Raw genomic sequence first — 23,596 nt, forward strand, 5'->3', positions numbered from 1 at the left:
TGCCTGCAATGCGGGAGACCTGGGTTTGATCCCTGGGTTGAGAAGATCCCCCTGGAGGAGGGCGTGGCAACCCACACCAGTCTTCTTGTCTGGAGCATCCCCATGGACAGAGGAGCCTGGCTACAGTCCATGGGGTCACAAAGAGCTGGACACAACTGAGCAACTACATATTCACACAGTCTTCATGAACTGAAGGCAGCTTGTATATTGACAGTTACTCCCCTTGGTGACCTCCTCCTACTCCATGGCTTCATAAGAACTACATGCTGAGTGCTTGCAAATCTTCACTTCCAGTCTGGATCTCTCTCCCCTGAACTCCAGACACATATATCCACCTGCTTACTCACCTTTCCACTTGAGTGTCTAAAAGTCATCTCATGCTTAATAAAAACTGAGTTCCTCCCTGCCAGACATGCTCCATCATCAGGCTTCTGCATGCAAATAATGACTATTCCTTCTTCTCATTTGCTCAAGCCAAAATCTCAGCATCCTCTTTGACTCCTTTATTTCATATTTCTCTTCTAAATCCATCAACATATCCTGTTGGCTCTACTTTCTAGTATCTGACTAGATCTCAATCCTGGTCCCCCGCCCCACGCTACCTCTCCAGTCCAAGCCACCATTGTCTCTTCCAGGATTTCTGCAGTATCCTCCCAACTGGTTTGACCTGTGCTCCCCAGGTTACTCTCAACACAACATTCAGAGTGACCTTGTTAAAGTGTGAGACACATCGTGTCCCTTCTCTGTGTAAAACTTCCCAGCGGCCCCCATCTTGAGTCAAAGCTCAAGGTCAGTGCTTGATGAACTTCAGTGCTCTGCACACTCTGGAGCCTCTCACTGCCTCTCTGCTCCCCTCCCTTACTGCCTCATCACTCACTCTTCCCGGGCCACACTCCCCTCCTCTCTGATCTTTACCATCTCAGACAGGCTCTTCCCTTCAGGCCTTTTCACATGCTGTTGACCCCACCTGGGAAGCGTATTCCCCTCTTATTCTCAGGGTGCATGTCCTCATTTTCTCAGGTCTTTGTTCACAAGTCATCTTCTCAGATGTCTGGGCTTCCCTGGCTGCAGTATTTACAGGCTTAACACTCCTTTCCACCTTCTGTTCCAACATTTGCTTCTACCATCTTTTGCTTTGTTTTTCCTCCAGAGCAGTTAACTTTTCTGATTACTATTCAATTAATTAATTTGGTCTTCAAGTTCCACAGGGGCAGGGTTTTCATCTGTTTTGTCTCGTGCTATATTTCTAGAGCCCAAGGAGAGTACCTGGCATATGGTAGGTGCTCAGTAAATATTTGATGAATGGATATATGAATAAAAATGTATGATGGGGACTTCTCTAGTGGTCCACTGGTTAATACTCCACACTTCCACTGCAGGGGACATGGGTTTAATCCCGGGTCAGGGAATAAGATTCCATATAGCACATGACATGCCCACCCCCACCCACCCCCCACAAAAAAAAAGTATGACAAAACCACTTACTGTTTATATAAGGCCTTGAGACGAGGGGGAAGAGGTTTCTGCCAGCAAAAGAGTGTCAATGAGCCGAATGAGAAAGAACTGCCCTGAGCAGGAGAATACCCCTGTGGATGTCAGGGGCCTGTTTCTGCCTTGGGCCAGCATGCAGCCAGCTCACAGCTGAGTTGCCGCAGATGAGCACTCATCACTTCCATTCAGGTTTACTTTGCCCCAGGGCTCCCCCTTAGTGCTCTCCCTTAATCACTTACTTTCCTTTTTACCTACAGGTGCCAGTTTGCAGCCTGTTGAAGGAAAACAATATCAAGGTAAAAGAACAATAAGACTGTGTCTAATTTAAAACTTCTCAACTTAAAAGGCCTTGAAATGTATTCAGTGAAGACCCAGAGGGCTGAAAGTGTTGGCAGCCAAATAAAACGAATGTGCGGGAACTCGTGTTGACTTATTGGTTAGAGTGAGAGCTGGGGACAGTGAGGAACAGCTAAGTATTGAGGAATGGGTCAGCAGAGGTGGCTATCCAGTCTTCAGACCCAGGAAGACAGTGCTTCCCTTGGGAAAACCTGGCAGCCTCCCCCACGACAGGCAGTCATGGGCCCACAGCCTGGTCCTCCTCCCCTGCTTCCCTCCTTCCAGGCTACTCCTCTTCTTTGGTCTCTCTGGAAGTTCTGCTCTGTCTGCTGAAGTCAGAACAGGCCTTGGCAGAGTGTTTGGGCTTTTCATATTTTTTTAAAGCAAGAATGATTTGGTTCTAAATCTAGAGGAATATATAGGATGCTTCCAGCATAGAGGGGTCTCTGTTTCTGTGTTAAATCACAGTCCAAATTTTAAAAAGTGAAAATATTCAGTAAATAACGAATATGGGGGGAATGTACAACAATGTGTACTGCTGATGTGATTGGAAAAGGGGCCACTTTTAAAAATGTATCTAGCTTTTGTCCAAGCAGTTCTACCATCTGGAATTTATCCTCTGGAAATAAACACATTTTTGCAAAGGTGGATGAATAAAGATATTTATAACTGCATTGTTTATAATAGAAAAAAAGGAAACATTGGAAAGCCCAACAAAAAGGAGTTGGTTGTTTAAAATCTGGCATATCTATACAAAGACATGTCATGCATGCGGCAGCATGACCTAGGAGTGTATATATATTAATAAGAACAATGTTTGCATATATTGCTAGGTTAAAAAAAAAAGTGTATGGTCAGGCCACTCAGTAGAGCTCTTCTCTTTTTTGTTTTGTTTTTTAAATATAATTTTATTTATTTATTTTTGGCTTTGCTGGCTCTTCATTGCTGCTCAGGCTTTTCTCTAGTTGCAGAAAGTGGGGTCTATTCTCCATTTGTGATGCGAGGGCTTCTCATTGTGGTGACTTCTCTTGTGGGACACGAGTTCCAGGGCACACAGGCTTCAGTAGCCGCGGCACATGGGCTCAGTAGTTGCGGCTCCCCTGCTCTAGAGCACAGGCTCAGTAGTTGTGGCACACAGGCTTAGCAGCTCATCGGCATGTGGGATCTTCCTGGATCAGACATTGAACCCATGTCTCCTGCATTGGCAGGTGGATTCTTTACCTCTGAGCCACCAGGGAAGCCCAGAATGGCTGTTCTCTAGGTCTCAGTACATGCCCTGCTGGATCAGTGCCTGCTTCACCTACACCCTATTCACATGACTGCCCTTCCTATTTACTTGCTTGCCACAGGCCCCAACTAGAGATTGTTCTTGTCCAAGAGGCAGTGAAGGGCGTGCCCCCCTGCTAGTTTCCCTGGTAACCGATGAGCCAACCTACCATCTATTCCCCCTGTAACAACAGGCAGTCTCCCCTCCCCAGGAGCGAAGGCTGCCTCCTTGTCCTGCTCACCATCACGTGGTGAGGTGTTGCTCCAGGACTTTGCTTTACACTTGTAAGATGAATCCCCCTATCCATTATATCATTGATGTCTCTGTCACTAACTCCAGGCTCTTTTTTCAGTGTTGAAACTGGGTAAGTACAGGCCTTATAGGCCTGTGAAATGCAGTCCAACAGAGAGAAAAAGAAAAATCTTAACAAAACATGCAAGGAAAGTAGCTTTGTACTCAGCCTAGTGGGTTTAAATCGAGATCAGTCTCTTAACCCACATGAGAACTCAGGCAAGTGATATGATCTCCCTAAGCCTCTGTCTCCTACCTCTAACATGGGCATAATAAGGCCTGCCTCACAGAGTTGTGAGGATTTAGTGGGATTAACGCCTCTAAAGCCCCAGCTCAGAGTCCAACATATATTGAGTGCTGGTGGTATTCAGATGAGACATGAACCAGTAGTACTCTTCCTGGGTACCTGTGAGGAAGCCTGGAAACATTCTGCAAGTTCATAGACAAATATGATTTTATTGATATTGATAGACAAATATTGATTTTATTTGGCTGGTTAAAATATAGATGATTTTCAACATTTTAAAATTTTTCTGCAAGGAATACATTTTACTTATGTTGACTGAAAAAAAAAATATGCAGCCTAGATGAGAATTGTGTTTTATTCCATGAATTTTATGAGGACTTCAAGCCTGGGAGTCAGCCTTTCAGATAGCTCTGAGGGACTGTACTCAAAGAGGTAAGGTAAGGGAGGAGCCAGGATACAAAGGAGTTTTGCCAAAAAGAGCAAGTAATAAGAACATCCAAAAATTACTGTTAATTAAAGAAAACCAGACACCTCAAGTTAATGAATTTAGCGCTTTTCTGTATATGGGGAGATGTAAGAGTTTGGGCTCATTGAAATCCTTCCTTTGATATGCACCTTAGCTGTCTAAGGCCAATATTTTGGCCAGTATCTCAGGCTCACTGTTGGGAGTGGTGGTTAATGACTGATGGCTTGATGATCATAGCATCCCTTGTTTGCTGATATGGCAGGCAATATTTTTCATCCACACTTATATAATGATGATGTAATTTTTAAAAAGGAAGTAACAGTTGAAAAGGCTTAAAAGAGAAAACAAACTTCAGGCAGGCCAACTGAGCGGTCTCTGAGGCAAAGCTCCTGAGGACTGAGGTAGAAGGTAGTGGAGAGGGGTAACAGGCAGTGGGTGAAGGAAAAGGATGGTTAGGCTTGAGGGCTGGTGCCCACTTAGATGTACCTCAGAGGTAAGGCTACAGACTTCATAAGCACGTTCCCCACTTTGCCACCCCACCACCACCACCACCCAGGGAGCCTCTGGTAAGAGATATGGTGACCCATCAGATGATAATGGGTGTATATAGTCACCGTTGGCTGCTGAGACAACCTGACTCGTGCACCTGCAGGGAAGGATCTGTGGCTCCAGCCATGGGCTCAGCTGTTGCCCACCCTCAGAATCCACACTCAAGGGCAGGGTCTCCCAAGCAAATACAACCTGCTGGGAAAGGGATCTGGTGATGACTGCCCAAGGGCTGCTCTGCCGTCCCCCGTCCCCACCCCTACTCCCACCCACCAGGTGCTGGCCAGTGATATCAGGAGACTTCTTCCACATGAATGAGCTACGTGCTGCCCATGCCAGTTTATTGAGCATTCTTAGGGCATGGCTTGCCCACCTGGGTGAATTTTCCAAATAATTAAATTTAATCCCATCATACTGCAATTTGTTGATTGGATTCATTTTTAATAAATTTTTATTTTATCAAATTTATCAAAATAATGTACATATATGGTTTAAACAAAATAGAGGCTTATAATATTAATAAAAATCCTCTCTCAATGTTTTTCTGCCCCACTCTATTCAGAGAATAGAGTTAACCTTTTATTATTTTCTGTTTCTATTTATGATGTTATTTCTTGATTTACCAGTTTTAGACCTCTGTGGACTTCTTGTGGTAGCTGAGAATTGAGCTCACCTACAAAACCACCTCCAGTTCTTCTTCCATTCTTCCAGTAAGACTAACAAGATTTTTGGTTAACTCAATACATAGTGAATGTAGACATCCTTTACTGCTGTGCTAAGTCATGTGTGATGTATCTGTCCTTGAGTTCTGGGGGGAAAAAATTAATTCTTTGATAATTTTCTCCCCTCTCTTTTACCTGTTGAACCTAATGGATTAATCATCTAATTTTCTTATGTTTTCTTTTTTATTTCCCCTCCATTTGCCTTTTGGAAATACTATCTTGATTTTAAAATTTTTTGGCTTTTATATTTTTAATATACAAGTACTCATTCTTGTTTCTGATTGCTTCTTTTTCATAATATTACAGTCTTGTTTTATGAATACACTGTCTCCCATTTATTTCTCTGAAGGTATTACTTATTTTTCATTTGTCTGTTGGTTTTATTTTAATATTTTTCTATTCTCTAAATTGTCTTTGTTTCCCCCTGGCTTCTTTTTGTTTTCTCTCTCTCTCTTCCACATTGGAAGTTTTCCTCAAATACTAGAAATATCTATTGATATTTATGAGTAAAGCAATAAAAAGCTGAATTAAACTGTATTTGGGGAAAACTTGACTGGGGCATCACTCTAGGCAGCAAGCCAGTCTTTTCATTAACAAGCCTCTAAATGTAAGACTCGTTTCTCTAGAGCTGGCTTTCTCCACCTTGGCATATTGACACTCGAGGCCAAATAATTCTTTATTGTAGGATGTTTAGTAGTATCACTGAACTCTGCTCACCAGGTGCCACTAGTAACCCCCCTCCCAGAATTGTGATAACCAAAAATATCAATAAACCTCACCAAATGTTCTCTGGGGAGCAAAATTACCTCCTTAAGAACCATTGCTCTAGAGCTACACAGCCTCTCAAGAGAAGGATTCTAACTCCTGTTCCAATTACTGTTACTGCCTAACAAACCTCACCAATACTTAGTAGCATAAACAACAACCACTTTGTTGTCTGCAAGTCAGAGGCACGGCTCTTCTCTGCTCGACAGCGTCTGAGATGGCTGAAAGTTGGAGCCAGCTGCGGCTGAAGGATCCACTTCCAAGATGGTTCTTCACTTGGCAGGGAAAGCTGGAAGACTGGGCGCAACAGGACTAGAGACCAGGCAGACGACACATGGACTCCCCAGAGCGACAGCCTGGTAGTTGGACCTCTTGTGTTGTAGCTCAGGATTCTAGTGTGAATGTTCCTGCCAGCAATATGGAAGCTGCAGGGCCTTTTATGGCCTGGCTTTGGAAGTCACATAACATCACTTCCCCTGTAATACAAGCCCACTCAGATTAAGGAAAGGAGAAGAGTCCTCCCTCTCAAAAATTTTTGTAGCCATGTTTTAAATTCACTGTACTTTGTTACAGGACGATACACGGCTGGGCAAGGTGGGGTAGACAGACTTGCCATCACCCCTCCATTTACATCCTTGTGTTCATCTGCCCTCTCTTCTGCCAGGGTCTCTCCCATTTAGTGTCTTCAGTCTCCTGCTGTGTTGGACAGAGTATGACGTGTGATCTGGGAGGATTCCAAACAATTGCCCTGGTTACTTTCCCTACCCTCTTTGTACTTGACTCCCACCATCATAATACCTGGACTCCCCAAGGTCTGAGCTCTCCCACGGTTCTGAGACAGGAGTGGCTTGCTTCATGTCAGTCTCCCACTCTGGGAGCTCTTAAGAGACTAACTTTTTCCATATCAGCCCTCCTTCATTCTTCCATCTGCTTCCCAGTTTCCCAGAGTTTGCTGAGATTTCTCATCCACTAATGTCTCTTTACCATCCTGTTTGCTCTTGAGTGTATAAACCATTTTACTTCTTGTCTGGCATTTTTAGTGACACTTCAGGAGAGAAAGGAGGTAGAGACATGTGAATAACTTGATATGTTTAATGGTTATACTTCTTTTGAATGGGGGTGTGTGTGTGTGTGTGTGTGTGTGTGTGCTCAGTTGTGTCCAGCTCTCTGCAACCCTCTGCGAGGCTCCTCTGTCCATGGGATTTTCCAGACAAGAATACTAGAGTGGGTAGCCATTTCCTTCTCCAGGGGATCTTCCCAACCCAGGGATCAAACCTGGGTCTGTTACATCCCCTGCATTGGCAGGTGGGTTCTTTACCACTATGCCACCTGGGAATCCCCTTGAGTGGATATATGGTATCTCTAAATTGTGTTATAATCTTCTCTTCCCTGTTGGAGCTCTGTTAAGTAGTACAGTGACTACATTTAATGTGTTATTGATAATTTAGACTCTTCTTTATGAACATACATGTTTACTTCGGAATTATTAAACTAAGTAAAGCTATCTATCCCCCTTCATGTTGAGGATGACCAAAATTCCTTAAACCTATTTCATGGACATCTCTATCTCTGACTGCCTCTTGTCCCATTTATATGTGGTGAGGGGGCCATATTACAGCACATTAACTTCTAATTTACTCCTTTTAAATGGCTACTAAACTAGATGACTATGCAGGATATGGACTTCCCTGGTGGATCAACAGAAAATAATCTGCCTGCCAAGGCAGAAGATGTGAATTCAATCCTTGGGTCGGGAATATTCCCTGAAGGAAGGCATGGTAACCCACTCCAGTATTCTTGCCTGAAAAATCCCATGGACAGAGGAGCCTGGTGGGCTACAGTCCATGGGGCCACAAAGAATCGGACACGACTGAAGTAACTGAGGACGCACACATGCAGGGTGTCCCCCACGAGCCTGCCCCTACACATTTTCTACCCTTTCCCACACCTCCCAGTATTTGACCTTTGTGGATTGCACCAACCAGGCTTCGTGCCCTTGTGCTTCCAGTTGGGTTTGGCCAGATGAAGGCCCCTGCAGGAGATAAAGAGAGTAATGTTGGGGTATATTAGGGTACTTTATCCACCCCTCCCCGCTGCCAGCTCCCTCCCTTGCCAGGCCTCAGATCAAGTCTGTGTTCTTCTCCTTAAAGCCACTGCAACTCTCCGCAGCCCTTCCCTGCAGCTCTCTCAGGGTCCTAGAACAGTCCCACCTCCTCCTCCCTCCAAGCCACAGTCACAGCTCCCCATTGTCACTGGCTCCAAGATGTTTCTCCTTCCCTCGATGCTGTTCAGCCCCTTGGAAACAGTCCTTCCTTAAGCTCTGCTCAGTTACCTGTGCAGTGTGTGTGTGTTTCCTACCAGGACCCTGCCCAGACAGAAACTTCTTCTGATTTGCTTCTAAAACAAGAATGGTCCCTGCCTGAGCCCTGAAGCATCCGCTTTGAAATGTTCTGTGTGAGCTCCCTGACATCTCTGGGTTACTCAGGGGCTTTTGAAAATTCACTTCCTAGTTGTTAAGCAGAATAGATAGTAGAGGGTACGGGATTAGTGACGTCTTCATATAGGGAAATGTTACTGGAGTGTTTTGAAAAGGAAAATAAGCATATAAATGGAAGGAAACCAGGAGAGAGAGTTTATGATGACTTTTAGAAATTATAATGACAGGCTGGAAAATATCAGGGGTTTTAGAAAAGGATTAAATCCCTTCCTGCTTAACGGATCCTTGCTGGGTCTTAAGGTAAAGTGGTATTTGGGGGACATCCAGAGCAATTCTGAGTGGGATTCCCCCAGTGTGACATTAGAAGTCCCTCAGTTAAGACCTGCCAGGCCTCTGTGCTTCCCGGTCAGCAGCTTCTCTGATGCTTTTGCTCTGAGAAGTGTCATGTGCTTGTCTGTCCACTAGAGCCCAGTGAGGCTCATGGCCCTGCAGCAGCATCAGGGCTCACACCCTACAGCAGCCGAGCTCTCCTGTGGCACCTCTGAGCTCAGCCCTCACGACTCACCTTCTGGAATGCTCTCTGGATTCTCTTACCTCCTCACCTGCCATCCAGTCAACCCTTGGTGAATTTATGCACCCCTTTCAAGCAAGAACTCTTCCTGGCCATCCATTTCCTAAAGCAGAAAAAGGAAATGTATCATAAACACTTCTCAAAGATGATGACAGGAAGGGGTAGTGTCACTCGGGCTGGCCAAGGTTTCCGCCGTGGCAGTTCACAGACAGGCGGTGAGGTGGCACATGGGGGCTGATGTCCCAGCCAGGGGCAGCACAGGCACAGCCCTCAAGGTCCAACCTCCCCGACCTACACCAGCTGACTCCTGGACCCTCAGCCCTCCTGGGCAGGAGGGAGAGCCTGGAGGCATTACCCTGTTTCACAGGAAGGAGCCCAAAGCCAGGAAAGTCGAGAGTTGCAGCTTCAGTAGAGAGACATGCTTATACCCTGGCTTCCTTATTCATGATTCTCTTACCTCTAAAGACTTTTTTTATTAATAAATAAAATTATTTTATTAATAATTTGAGGAGTGGGGACTGGACAGTTGGAGAAGGGTTTGTTATTTTCAGTGTGGCCACCCTCAAGTGACGTAGCCTTTTTCAGTTTACCTTAGTCTCTTTCAACCTACACGACTCTGTGTCCTTCTGCCAAGTGAGCCCAACCAAGGCCCCCAGTGTCCCACCCAACAGAGTTGCAAGAGGCCCCAGGCCCCATCCTGTTCATTCTTGCTCTGTAAACGTACCACTGGGAGACAGATATGTAGAAACGTGGCCAGAAGAGCCAGCCCCTGCCTGGAAAGTGGAAGACCCTGGAGAGCTGGGGGAGGTTTCTGGGGCCTCCCTGCACTCCTCCTATAGCCGAAGTGAAGGTTCAAGGTCCATGCACTTCTGGGAGGGTGGATGGGCCCCAAGCAGGCAGAACACTTGTGTAGTCTGTAAGTCCATGTCCTGTCTTGTCCTTTCCAAACTGCCCATAGTTTGCTTCCGTTCAGTTCAGTTGTTCAGTCATGTCCGACTCTTTTCGACCCCGTGGACTGCAGCACACCAGACTTCCCTGTCCATCACCAACTCCTGGAGCTTAGTCAAACTCATATCCATTGAGTCAGTGATGCCATCCAGCCACCTCATCCTCTAGTCGCCTTCTCCTCCCACCTGCAATCTTTCCCAGCATTAGAGTCTTTTCCAATGAGTCAGCTCTTCTCATCAGGTGGAAAAGTATTGGAGTTTCAGCTTCAGCATCAGTCCTTCCAATGAATATTCAGGATTGATTTCCTTTAGGATAGACGGGTTGGATCTCCTTGCAGGCCAAGGGACTCTCAAGAGTCTCCTCCAACACTACAGTTCAAAAGCATCAATTCTTCGGCTCTCAGCTTTCTTTATAGTACAACTCTCACATCCATACATGACTACTGGAAAAACCATTGTTTGATTAGACGGCCGTTTGTTGGCCAAGTAATGTCTCTGCTTTTTAATATGCTGTCTAGGTTGGTCATAGCATTTCTTCCAAGGAGAGACCATCTTTTTATTTCAAGGCTGCAGTCACCATCTGCAGTGATTTTGGAGCCCCCAAAATAAAGTCTGTGTTTCTACTGTTTCCCCATCTCTTTGCCATGAAGTGATGGGACCAGATGCCATGATCTTTTAGTTTTCTGAATGTTGAGCTTTAAGCCAACTTTTTCACTCTCCTCTTTCACTTTCATCAAGAGGCTCTTTAGTTCTTCTTCACTTTCTGCCATAAGAGTGGTGTCATCTGCATGTCTGAGGTTATTGATATTTCTCCCGGCAGTCTTGATTCCAGCTTGTGCTTCATCCAGCCCCGCTTAGGGTGTGCCAGAATTCAGCCATTGCTTGGGCGGCTGCCACTAACCACATAGAATAGAAGGAAAATTCTGAACCCAGGCACATGCACCAAGCCTGACGTGGTCCTCAGCAAGATGTCGCAAGTTCCTAATCTGGACGCAGAGGCCAGAGAGTTTGCTCATCATCTAGAGCCCAGAGTGGGCTGTTACCCACAAACACAGACACCTTGAATGGAACGTACACACCCCGCCTTGCCTGAGGAGGGGCCAGGGCCCACTTGATTCCCATGATGCACCACTGCAAACTGATGCAACCAGCTTTCAGCAGACCCTGCCAGGGAAGAAACACATTACATAAGCATACTGCAATACTTCCTCTGCCCAGGCAGGAGGCTTCATCGCATCAACAAAGTTGGAATTCTCACCCCAGCATCTCACTCCACCAAGCTGGAAGTGCCTTTTATCAAGACCATTTACAGCCTCTTAGTAGATCTGCTTCTCCTAAGAAATTAAACCAATGGCTTTCAATCCTGGCTGCACATTACAGTTATCTAGAATATTGAAAGTACTGATGCCTCAGTACTTGAAAGTACTCATCCTCACCCCAAAGATACTGACTGAATTGATCTGGGCTTTTATAATAAAAAAAAAAAAAATTAAGTCTTTATTGACAGATAATATATATGCAAAAAAATAAGAAAAAAAAAACAAAACATGAGTGTAAAGCTTGGTGAATTTTGACAAAGTGAATTTATCCTAAGCTGCTTCCAGATCAAGAAACATCATTTGCATCCCCTGGTGCCCCAAAGCATAAACACCATTCTCATTTCTAATGGTAGAAATATAGTTTTACCTGTTTCATGCTTTATATTATGTAAGTAGAATGAAATAGAATATATTCTTTTATATCAGCCTTCTTCTGCTCAACATTGTATTTGTGAGGCTCATCAAAGCTATTTTACAATTGTTTGTGGTTGTTGTAGCTAGTTCATTCTCATTGCTATAGGTTGTTCCACCATGTGGATATTCCTCTGCTTCTGTGTATTTGACTCTCTGGGTTGTAGTTGGCCAGTTGGGGTTATTATGACTACTGCTGCTATGAGCCTTCATTGGTGTCTTCGAGCACATTTGCTTGCGTTTCTGTTGGGTCCATACTTGGACATGGAGTTGCTGGGCAAGTATGAAAATCAGTCTGTACAGCTTTATTACATTAGGCCAAATAATTTCCAAAGTGACTGCACCAATTTATACTTTCTCAGTGATGTATGAGAGTTCTGGTTGCTCTACATCTTTGCCAGTGATTGGTGTTTTCTAACTTTTTCATGTTAGCCATTCTGGTGGGTGTGTGATGATATCAGAGTGTGGTTTTAATTTGCATTTCCTAAATCACGGCAGATGGTGATTGCAGCCATGAAATTAAAAGATGCTTCCTCCTTGGAAGGAAAGTTATGACCAACCTAGATAGCATATTGAAAAGCAGAGACGTTACTTTGCCAACAAAGGTCTGTCTAGTCAAGGCTATGGTTTTCCAGTGGTCATGTATGGATGCGAGAGTTGGACTGTGAAGAAAGCTGAGCACCAAAGAATTGATGCTTTTGAACTGTGGTGTTGGAGAAGACTTTTGAGAGTCCCTTTGACTGCAAGGAGATCCAACCAGTCCATTCTAAAGGAGATCAGTCCTGGGTGTTCTTTGGAAGGACTGATGCTAAAGCTGAAACTCCAATACTTTGGCCACCTCATGCGAAGAGTTGACTCATTGGAAAAGACCCTGATGCTGAGAGGGATTGGGGGCAGGAGGAGAAGGGGACAACAGAGGATGAGATGGCTGGATGGCATCACCGACTTGATGGACATGAGTTTGGGTGAACTCCAGGAGTTGGTGATGGACAGGGAGGCCTGGCATGCTGCAATTCATGGGGTTGCAAAGAGTCGGACACAACTGAGCGACTGACCTGAACTGAATGACTAATGCAGTTGAGCACCTTTTCACACGTTAGCCATTAGGTCCTCTCTTTGCAAAGTGCCTGTTGAAGTCTTTGGACATGAGTACTTTTAAGAAGTTCCTTAGGTGGCTCTAGTGTGCAGCCAAGGTTAAAAACCATTGAACTAAACCACAGCTTCAAATCTGTTGTTCTGCTTCTCAGTGTTCTGCCTTTGAGCTTAGAGTATTTTGGATCTGAGGGACCTAATGGACATGGAGAACGATGCCTGTTACCTGCCATGCCACAATGAACCTCCCAGGAAAAAGCAAGAGATTGGAGCTAGAGTTCAAGCAGTTGAAAGTCTTTGGGAATGTGGTCTCCACTTCAGAAGGGTTCAGGGAGGGCCTGTGGTGTCCACAGCTGCCACAGGCATTTCCTGACCACAAAAATCACCCCTTTCTGGTCCCCGTGGAGCTCTAGGCAGTCATGTGGAGGAAGTGGAGGGGCCCCGTGCCAGGTACTTCCCAGTTTCCAGGCCAGCATGAATGGGACACAGCTGGTGTGGCATTGTGGTCAGGCTGAGGGCAATGGAGCATGTGCTTCATGTGAAGCTGAGGGAGGCCTGCTCCCAATTACACCTTGCCTTTTATTAAGTCTTCATTGCATCATCTGTGCTCTTCTCCTCCCCTGCTGCAGCCTCATCCAGGACTGCTGGACACTTCTCTGTGCTCCCCAACAGTGGATTAAGTGGCAATTGGTAACTCAGTGATAATGTCCTCCAAATTGGAAAGGAAGATGCAAAAAAATACAGATTATACACAGTCCTTCCCTCAGCCTGGAGCTCCGCAGGTATCAAGCAGTATATCCCATGAGGGCTCCGTGTTGGCACACGTGCCACTCATCTGGTAGAGGGCTCTGATGCTGGTGCCTGACTGGGTGTGCATACCCTGGTGGAGTTTACCACAGTGCCCAGAGCTGGCACCGTGTGCCCTTGAAAAGAGCAGAGTCCACCTTCTGCTGACTGAAGTCCTGCCAGCTCTCTGACATGAGATGAGGTCCATGGAGGCATATGGGCAAAGTTGACAGTTTGGAGCCTGGTGAGCACAGAGCCAACTCTGGGCTCTTGGTTGTTCCATGTCGCCTGGATTCAGGCCCATCTTGGAAATTGCTCTGGACATAAAGCATTTCATGTCCGATAGTCCAAGTGCAGATGCTATGGTTCCCTTCATTGGCCCAAATGGTAGCCCGAACCAATCAGCAACCAGAGTGCTGTCTGAAGCTTGGAAGAGCACTCTTCCAGCAGTGTGTGAGAGCTCCGGTTGCTTCACATCCTTGTCAGCAACTTGCATTTCCTGTTTTCTTCATATTAACCATCCACGTATCATAAAGTGAGAGACCCCTCTCCTCCCATTGACCCTGCACCCCCATCTCTCCCCTTTCACCCAGACCCCTATCCAGCAGTCAAGCCCTTCAGCTCTCTCAAACCTGGGTCTTCAAACTCTCCTTCTCCCCTGGCTCCTGGGGTGCAGTACTTGGCATGCTCCCGTCTCCATCATCCCTGTGATGTTTCCCTCCATCCCCTTCCCCACGGAGTACAGCCGTGCTGTCTGCCTCTCATGGCCAAGATTCTGGAAGGAGACATCTCTTCTCCCCTCTTCCTCCTCCTCACCTGCTCATTTATTCAGCAAGTATTCATTTTATCCCTGTCTGCGCTGGGCAGAGCAGGTTCAACAGTGAACAAGACTATGTGGCCCTGCTCTCATGAAGCTTATAATCAAGTAGGGAAGAGAGGAATAAATCATTACCAAGTGCTAATGGAGGGGCTGCCACAGCCCAACAGCACAGACCAGTTCCTTTCTGCCCTCACACACCTGCAAACGTCTGCTCTTCTTTTGGGGCACAGCTCACAAGCCACCTCATCTGTGCTGCCTTCTCCACACTGTACCTGAAGACAGTGTGGCCCACTGGGCCTACAGAAGCCTTGGGTATAACTACTTCCCACAGGGGTTGAAATCTGAGGGCAGAGACCAGACTACACTCACTTTAGTGCCTCCTCCTATCTGGCACAGAGCCCAGCACATCAGCAGTGCTCTAGATGAATGCACGTCTTGGCCAAGGCTGAGCCAAAGTGTGTGAACGTCTTCAGGGCCTGAGGATCCACATATTCCTTCTTCCTTTTTTTTTAATAGCCTTTTGGTTCTTTGAATCATTGTAAAATTTGGTCACAACAGTGAATTTACTTAGCAATATTGAACTGTACATTTAAAAATGGTTATGAATGTAAATTTTGTGTTATGTGTATTTTACCACAATTTAAAAAAACATAGTGCAAAGATTAAGTATTGCAAAAAATGAGGAAAGGTCCATATTATTAAGAAATAAAGGACAAATGATTTGATTCAGGCGAAATTTGATTAAAAATAAATAGTTTGGGACTTCCCTGGTGGTCTAGTAGCCAAGACCCTGTGCTCCCAATGCAGGGGGCCCACATTTGATCCCTGGTCAAGGAACTAGATCCCTCATGCCACAACTAAAAATCTTGATCTCCATGCTGAAACTAAGCACAGCGAAATAAATAAATATTTTTTAAACTAATAATTAGTTTGGATTAGGGAAATGCAAATCAAAACCACAATGAGATACCACTTCACACCCTTTAGAATGACAATTATTAAAAAAAAAGAAAGAAAATAACAAGTGTCAGTGAAGGTGTGGAGAAATTAGAACCCCTATGGAAGGACTGATGGTGAAGCTGAAGCTCCAATACTTTGGCCACGATGCGAAGAACTGACTCATTGGAAAAGACCCTGACGCTGGGAAAGACTAAAGGTAGGAGGAGACAGGGACGACATAGGATGAGATGGTTGGATGGCATCACCGACTCGATAGACATGGGTTTGAGCAAGCTCTGGGAGTTGGAGTTGGTGATGGACAGGGAAGCCTGGCATGCTGCAGTCCATGGGGTTGCAAAGTTGGACACAACTGAGTGACTGAACTGAACTGATGCCCTGCCACTGTGGAAATGGTACAGTCGTTGTGGAAAATAGGATGGCAGTTCCTCAAAAAATGAAAAATAAACTTACCATATAATCCAGCAATTCTACCTCTGGTAGAATTAAAAAGAACTAAAACTGGAGTCTGAAAGAGACATTTGTATACCCATGTTCATATTAGCTTGAAGGCGCAAACAGTTGACAAGCGTCCACTGACAGATGAATGGATAAACAAGATGTGGTATATACACACGTGGAATATTATTCAGCCTTAAAAAGGAATGAAATTCTGTCACATGCATGAGTGAAATTCCTAAAATTCATGCCGCATGGATAAACCTTGAGAACTAAAGCTATTTCACTTTCTAAAGTAAGAAGAGAAATAAACCAGACACAAAAGGGCAAATATTGTATGATTCAACTTCTATGAGGTACCTAAAATAGTCAAATTCATAGAGACAGGAAGGAGAATGGGGGTTACCAACCACCGGCAGTAGGAGAGAGTGAGGAGTTAGTTTGCTGGGTTTGGAGTCTATGTTGAGGACGATGAAAAAATTCTGGAGTTGGATGGTAGTGATGGCTGCACCACAGTGTAAATGTACTTAATGTTATTGAATTGCACACTGGAAAACGGTTAAAACGGCAAATGTTATGTTATATATATATATTTGCCATTATAACGTAATTTGGGTACACTGTAGACATTTTAGAAACTATTGATAAGCTCAAACGGAAAAAATTCAAGTCATTCATAATCTTACCAGCTAGAGAAAGCCTGCTGTTAAAATTTCAGTGTGTATCTTCCCATTCCTTTCTCGTTCTCTCTCTCTAAAAAAAAAAAGTGAGGGTGTGTGTGTATCTTTGGAGACCACACTGGACCTATAGAAAGCCTCATCACATGTCCCTCAATTGTCTTAATTGTTCCTGTTGATGCTGCTTGCTCCTTTCCAGACATTCAAAACGATGCTATCCCTGTTTTATACAGCAATCCTTCGAACAATTTCTCACACTTGTTATAATTTCACCGCTTCTAGGGTTACTCTTCACTGAAAATGCGCATTTCTTCCATGGGTGTGAAATGTGGTACAGAGCGGGCCTGGCCATATGTCTGAAGGGGTTGGAGAGAACAGCGAGTGCCTCTCCCACTTTCTCAGATACTGCAGGTCTTAGAAGCGTGCTTCTGAGCACGTCAGCTTTCTTGGATGATGCAGTTGCTGTGGCTCCTGCAAAAGTCGCTGACAACTAAATGCTAAGCCTGTTGGGCCAGGCTGCACTTAGCCCAGATACACAGGCACTGCCTCGGGCGGGAAGGTCCTTGCTTCTTGGACCTGGTGCTGAGCCTCACATTATCGCTGCTGATTCTAGCTCCTAGATCCAGGTTCTGCAGCCAAGAGCCTGTAGCCCCAGGCCCCAGTGACCAGATCCACCCTCTCCACCGTGAGGGAGCGCAGAGAGGAGTAGGGTCCCATAGACTCTACGCCTGCTGGGTCCTGGGAGAAGCAGCCACGTCCTCTCTTCCTCCCTTGAGAAGTGGGCCGCCTTCTTCACACCAGACACCACTCTGGCCTGCACAGCCCTGAGCCGGCAGGCATGAGCCCAGCTAAGAGATAAGGGTGCCTTCCACTACAGGGCTCTGTGGGCTTTGGGGCCGCCTCAGGCCTGGCCGCCAGAGCTGTGCCTCAGCTGTAGCCCCTTGTGAAAGTGCCCCCAGGCCCTCGCCTCTGGGCCCAGCCGCACCCTCCCTCCCCAGCTGTGCCACCTGGTCCAGGAGCCAGGACACAGCCAGCTTCACCAGCAGTGAGAGGTCAATCAAGAGGCCACCGTCACTCAGGTGACTAAAGTTCATGTCTGTGCCCAGCCTTCATTGGTTTCTAAATCCAGCCACAGACGCGAGACCCTTCTCTCTTGGCTTTGAGGCCTCCACCAAAGGGTTTATTTAAGGTTTCAACCAAAACCTTTATAGCCCAGTCCTGAGAAGATTATCTTTTTATTGCAACTTTGATTAATGATTATCAAAAAGTGATACTAGAAACACTGGAGAACAAATTTGCCCTAGAGATTAGCAAAGGCCTACATCTGCCAGGCTTGGGGACCTAACCACCTGCTTCCTCCACGGTCATACCAGGGCAAGGTACTTTGGAAGACCCACCCCACACACAGGTTTTCTCTCTTTCTGTTTCTGTCTGTCTCTCTCTCACACACACATGGGGAAAATACAGATGTGTAAATGTTCTTAAATCCTTTCTGGAATTAGCAGGGACAGAACAAAAGGGCGTGAGGGCTTTTAATAGAACTTTTCTTTCTTTTGTTTCTATTAATGCCTATTTTAATGTCTACTACAAATTAACATCTTAAAGGGAGATCTGGAGTGTGAGGAAGAAAGGAGGTTGTGTGAGGACCCACAACCTGAGCTTCCTCAGATCTCCCCCTGAAAAGAACTGACATCTGAAACATGTCCAGTTCCAAGCAGGGAAGAGGCAGGGCATGTGGAACAAAGCTTCACACGCAGATGTGGGAAGAGCCTTGGGGAGTGATTGGGCTCTGCTCAGCTGAGGTCTGGATGTTTTGATGGTCTCTGAGGCCGTGAGTCCTTGTAGGGTCCAGAGGCCACGTCAGAATCAGAAGGACCCAAATCTACCACCTCAGAGACAGGGGAGCAGGGATCTGCATTTTAACAATCTCCCCTACCCAGGGTCTGCCCAGTCCCCACCTCTGTGAGCTCCATGGAGCAGGGTACTGACAGGAACATTTTTTTTTTTTTCTTCTGCCTCTCGGCCCCTCTGGTGCCCTGGGGCATGAGGAGTGGAGAGCTGGCAGAACAGCTTCTACATGAAAACTGAAAAATGAAACTGGAAATCACACCCTCACAGCTCAAGGAAGTGGGCTTTCTTTTCCACAGGGAGAGTCCCTGAGGGTAAAAGAAGCAGAGGAGCGGGGAGAAGCATGTTTAGTGAAGGCCGCAAAGTGTTTCTTAAGGAGCCTGCCGATGGGCACACTGAGGCAGGGTTGCAATGGCGCCCTGCAGGCCGGGCGGTGCCAGCAAGGATGGCTCTGGGGGCTAGCTGGCTGGCTGCTGTCAGCCCTAGAGGGCTTCCTCTCCTGCAGAAGCTAATTTCAGGCTTTATGTTGAACAGCTAATTTCAGAGGTACTTTAGGAAGAGCCCTGGCTCTCAGTTAATCTGAAAATGTTTCTCAGAATTGAAAGTTTCATACCAGCATTTCATCCCAGCAACTTCTTGCCCCACCAGGCTCTCCCACACGCACACACAGGCCTTTGATGAGGATTGAAGAGGTCTGAGTTTAGCTGAGGATCAAAGATCAAGCACCCTCATCTGCCTGCCCCTCTGGTCTCCCACACCACACACACCTGAGTTTGTGCTCACCCAGGCACAAATGCTAAAAGAGCTTTCACAAAGACACGGCTTGAGGCAGCCTTGAAGATACTTCGCAGAGCAGCCTTCCTGGAAACAGATTTCCTGAAGGGACTGGAATGCGGGGGAGAGGAGGTCAGTGGGATAGGGGCCAAGAACTGTCCCTACCCACTAACTCCACACCATCCTGGCTGCCCAGCCCCCCATCCCACAGAGTCCTTCTTTGATTAGGACCTTGAGGGTGAATCCTCTCACAAGACACTGTGTTTTCCAGATATTTGTGTAATTACTTGCCTCACATCTGTGTCCCTCATTGGAACTAAAGACTCCTCAAGGCCTGGAACATGGCCTGTGTTATTTACCGCTGAATCCTTGATCTTTTGCATAGTGTTTGACACTTGGTAGGGACACACAAAAATATATGTTCCATGAGTGAGGGCAGCCTGAAATGCCCAGCAGAAGGATGGTGCTCTAGCGCACTGGCGTATCTCAGTGTCCACACCTACCCTGGCCCCTCAGAGCACCTTCAGCTGAGGAGGCGGTGGACAGATAGACGCCCCAGCTTGGCTGTCCACAGTCTCCAGGCCCATGGATTGCTTTTACTGTCCCGGTGTGTACAGGAGAGGGCTTAGTGTTGGGTTCTTCTGTGCCTCATCCTCCATAGTCCCGGCTTTGCCTCCTTCACCTGACAGATGGGCTCATATACCCTCATCCCAGCAAACCAGGACCTTGGCTCTCTGGGCTACCCCAAAAAACAAAGGCCACTTTATGATTATTTTTATTTTTGGCTGCGAGGCATGTGAGATCTTTCCTCAACCAGGAATCGAACCCGCATTCCCAGCAGTGGAAGAGTGGAATCTTAACCACTCTACCTCCAGGGAAGTCCCAAGAAAGGCCATGTTAGCATATAGGTCAGGAGGAGACAAGCTGGCGTTGGGTGTGGGGAGAGGGGGAAGTGTGACAGTGATTAAAAAAAATAAAAAAGAAGATGCCAGTGAATGGTCCTCCAGGAGGAGACGTGGACATGGAAGCAACTTTGATTTCAGGCCCCTTGTCTTTTATTCTTCTCAGCCTCCCTTTCTCATCCAGAAATAGGATTTGTTCTTTTGAATATGCCTCGAAGCCAATATAACAGAAGATAATAGGGATTACTTTGGAATTGGGCTATCTGGGATAAAATGTCAGCTGTGCATTTACGGACTACGGGACCTTGAGCCGGTCACTGAATCTATCTTTACCTCATTTTTCTGTCAAATGGGAACAATCATAGTGGATTCTGTGCACTAATTCATGTTCCTGACACTGGTTGAGAGTTCAGTCATTGTTAGCTATTATTACCTTACCAAGGCTTGTGAGGATCCAACAAGATGACAAATGTGAGCACAGTTTCCAGACCCAAAGGTGCTGGGCAAATATGAGGAAAGAGGGGAATATGTTGGAAATACTGAAGGCACAGCTTCCCTCCCACATTTGTCTGGGGTGGGGCAACAGTTAGCTTATTTAATGTTAAGTTAGAAGATGCACCAAAGGAAGGTGACGAACTGAAACCGCCAACCGTTTGAGCTGTAGGCTGCACTGCAACGTGTGGCCGGTGCAGATGGCGAGGGCCCGGGCAGGCCCACTTCCTCCCTGCGTGCCACGGGTCTTCCTCATACCAGCCGCTTCCCAAGGCTACAGGAAGTGGGGCCAGGAACACTTCAGGGTGTGTGTGGGGAGGCTTGGGCCGGAGGTTGGCAGCTGTCAGGGTGAGAACTGAAGCCTTCTGGGTCCTTGGTGGGTCCCAGGGCCACCTGTGCAGTAGACCCTGCCCTTTCCCTGCCCGGGCCTGTCCAGAGCGGGTTTGTAGCAGACTCTCCACCCAGGCTCTTCTCTCTTGAGGTTGCAAGCCACTGTACACGAGACGTCCAGCCCAAGAGAGGCAGGCTAGAGAAGAGAGCTGAATCTTTTCACAAAGGAAATGCAGTTGTGGTTTTAAGATGTTCACTTCACATCTGTGGTTGGCGTTTCCCAGGGTTCTCAGAGGTGAATGCAGGGTCAGCCCGATGTTGTCAAATAAGGTTCACCAGTGACCCTAGCAACAGGCTTCGCTGCCCATTGGCTGCCACTGCTGCTGCTAGCCAATGAGACTTCCTGCAGGCCAGTGCTGACGCTTCCTCTTGAGCAGGGATCCAGCTGCTACCTGTCAAATCACTGCCCTTTGAAGCAGTACAGATAGGTAGAGAGCTCGGGGCAAAGGTGCCAAGACAGTAGGACTTGCCTGGGTGCCCACATTTCAGAGTCCACTGGGCCAGCATGCCACTGAGTCTCTGCACAGCATTGGTCTGCATCCTCAGCTTAATGGCCTGCTCCCAGCTTGCCAGCATGAGTTGTTCCCTCCCACTCCCACCATCTCCTAGCTTGGAACTCTGTAGTTCCTATTTCATAGCTCTGTCCATTCCTCATTTGCACCAGGCACTCTGCTAAGCTCCTTCTACTCATTGTCTCTTTCAGCTCTCTCAATAACCCGGTGAGTGAATTAGCCCCATTTTACAGATGAGGAAACTGAGGCTAATAGAGGTAACTGGCCTGGTGTTGCACCAGTAAGTAGGAGAGCCACAATTTAAACCCAATTTAAACAAATCCAGACCCCACGCTATTAACTGTCGTACTGTATTGCCAGTTGCTCAATGTCTCTGACTCAGTCCCTCCTTCTGTGGCATGGGATGCTAACACCTACCTCACAGGTTTGGGGTGAGGATTACGTGGCATAACTTATGTGCAGGAACCTAGTGCAAAGTGGTGGCTTGTCCAGTGGTGCACCTTGGCACCTGTGAGCTTGGAGCCGGAGAGGTGTGCAGCCTGCACGTTCCTCTCCCACGAGTGTGCTGCTGAAACGCTGAGGTTTGTGGGCTGGACTTCTCTGTGGCCCTCATATTTGGTTTCCACTTCCTCATTCTCAGCCTCCTCCCACCCTCACCCAACTGTATCACTGAAGTAGGGAGGCGGGAGAGGAGTCTGCTGTGAGAGGCCCTGACCTATGGGTGCCAGAGAGGATAGGATGGCTGGGCTGAACAAGACAAGTTTGGAGGACAGGAAGTGGGCCGGTCAGATGCAAGGGCAGGAATCCTTCATTTCCTCTATGCCAGATAGAAACATTTTCAGAATTGAAAATACGTAAATGATCTGATAACAATGAAAATACATGAACCCTATAACCCAGCAACCCCACTTCTCAGAATCTGCTCTAACCAGAGTCTCACCCATGTGCAGCACAATATTCACACAGCACCAGCAAGAGTCCAAATGCCCATCAGCACTAGAGAATGCAAATAAACTGTGGAATATTCCTGCAGTGAAAATGAATGAACCACAGTGACCCATGATACTGTAATATTGGATGATAATACCACAATAATACTGTGGCTCTCATCAGCAATGTTTAAGTGAAACCGCAAAAGAATACACACAGTGTAATTCCTTTCATGGAAAGTTTAACAGCTGGCAAAACTAAATTGTATTGTTTGTTTAACGATATGTGCAGGGAAGGTAAAACTATAAAAAGCACAGAAATTACCGCACAAGTCAATGTAGTTGTGACCACAGGGGAGGGTTGACGTTGTGATTTGAGGGTGCTGGCATTATTTTATTTCTTGACCTGGCAGTGATACAGGTATTTGCTTTATATTTTGTACTTATTAAACTGAACATGTGCTTTGTGCATTTTTTTCTGCGTAATTATTGTTTTGCAATTTAAAAAAAAGTGCATGTATGTCAGTTCTAGCGCTGCACCATGCAGTGGATGGACAGGGCAGCAGCATGAGCTCTGCCCGATGCGAGCCTTTTTTTTTTTTTTGAAACAGCATGCAGGAGTTCCACACTGTTTGCTGAAGCACAGCTGTTAACTGCAGATGAGGAGCCTTGGCAGGAATGGAAGATAAAGGCCATTGTGGAGTTTAGGATTGACAATGATATATTCAATGGATTGGACAATGATATGTCCTTTGACGTATCATGGCAGCCAGTGGTTGTGGAAACAGGGGCTGGATCACACCATGGTGAAGACCTGGCTGAACTTGAGGGGATCTGAATGGGCAGAAGGACACACTCAAAGACCATAGCCAGAACCCAGACTGCTTGGCCCCCATAGAGGGTTGATTCAGCCAGAGTTCCCATCCCAGGATCCCCTCTTTGTTGATTATCCGCTGTATGCCTAACCCCGTCAGGATTCAGGAAGACAGCAAAGAGTCGAAGGCTACAGGATGCAGCTTTCCCGTCTCGACCTCTAGGGGTGCTGGCATTTCCAAGGTGGCAAGCTTGTTTTATTTATCCTCATTTCCCTACTGTGAAGTAGGCAATGAATGACTGTTAATAAACCTTTATATAGAATATATGCTGTAGAGAGTAAGGTCTCA

The 23,596-nt window shown here is 46.5% G+C and overlaps 1 protein-coding gene across 5 annotated transcripts in view; it reads left to right on the forward strand.

The window, feature by feature from the left end:
- LOC123335130 overlaps positions 1 to 23,596 on the forward strand; it is a 76,503-nt gene that overhangs the window by 37,411 nt on the left and 15,496 nt on the right. For 2 of the 5 annotated variants that reach the window (XM_044947870.2, XM_044947873.2), the window contains one exon: positions 1,749 to 1,787. The exons of 2 other annotated variants lie outside the window; for them this stretch is intronic. In XM_044947870.2, coding sequence (XP_044803805.1) covers positions 1,749 to 1,770 — 22 coding nt within the window. In that variant the 3' untranslated portion in view covers positions 1,771 to 1,787. Of the gene's footprint in view, positions 1 to 1,748; positions 1,788 to 5,270; positions 5,705 to 23,596 lie in introns of those variants that run through there. One more of the 5 variants, XM_044947871.2, reaches the window with a different exon arrangement.

The sequence above is a fragment of the Bubalus bubalis genome, chromosome 9, assembly GCF_019923935.1.
Source record: "Bubalus bubalis isolate 160015118507 breed Murrah chromosome 9, NDDB_SH_1, whole genome shotgun sequence".
NCBI lineage: Eukaryota > Metazoa > Chordata > Mammalia > Artiodactyla > Bovidae > Bubalus > Bubalus bubalis.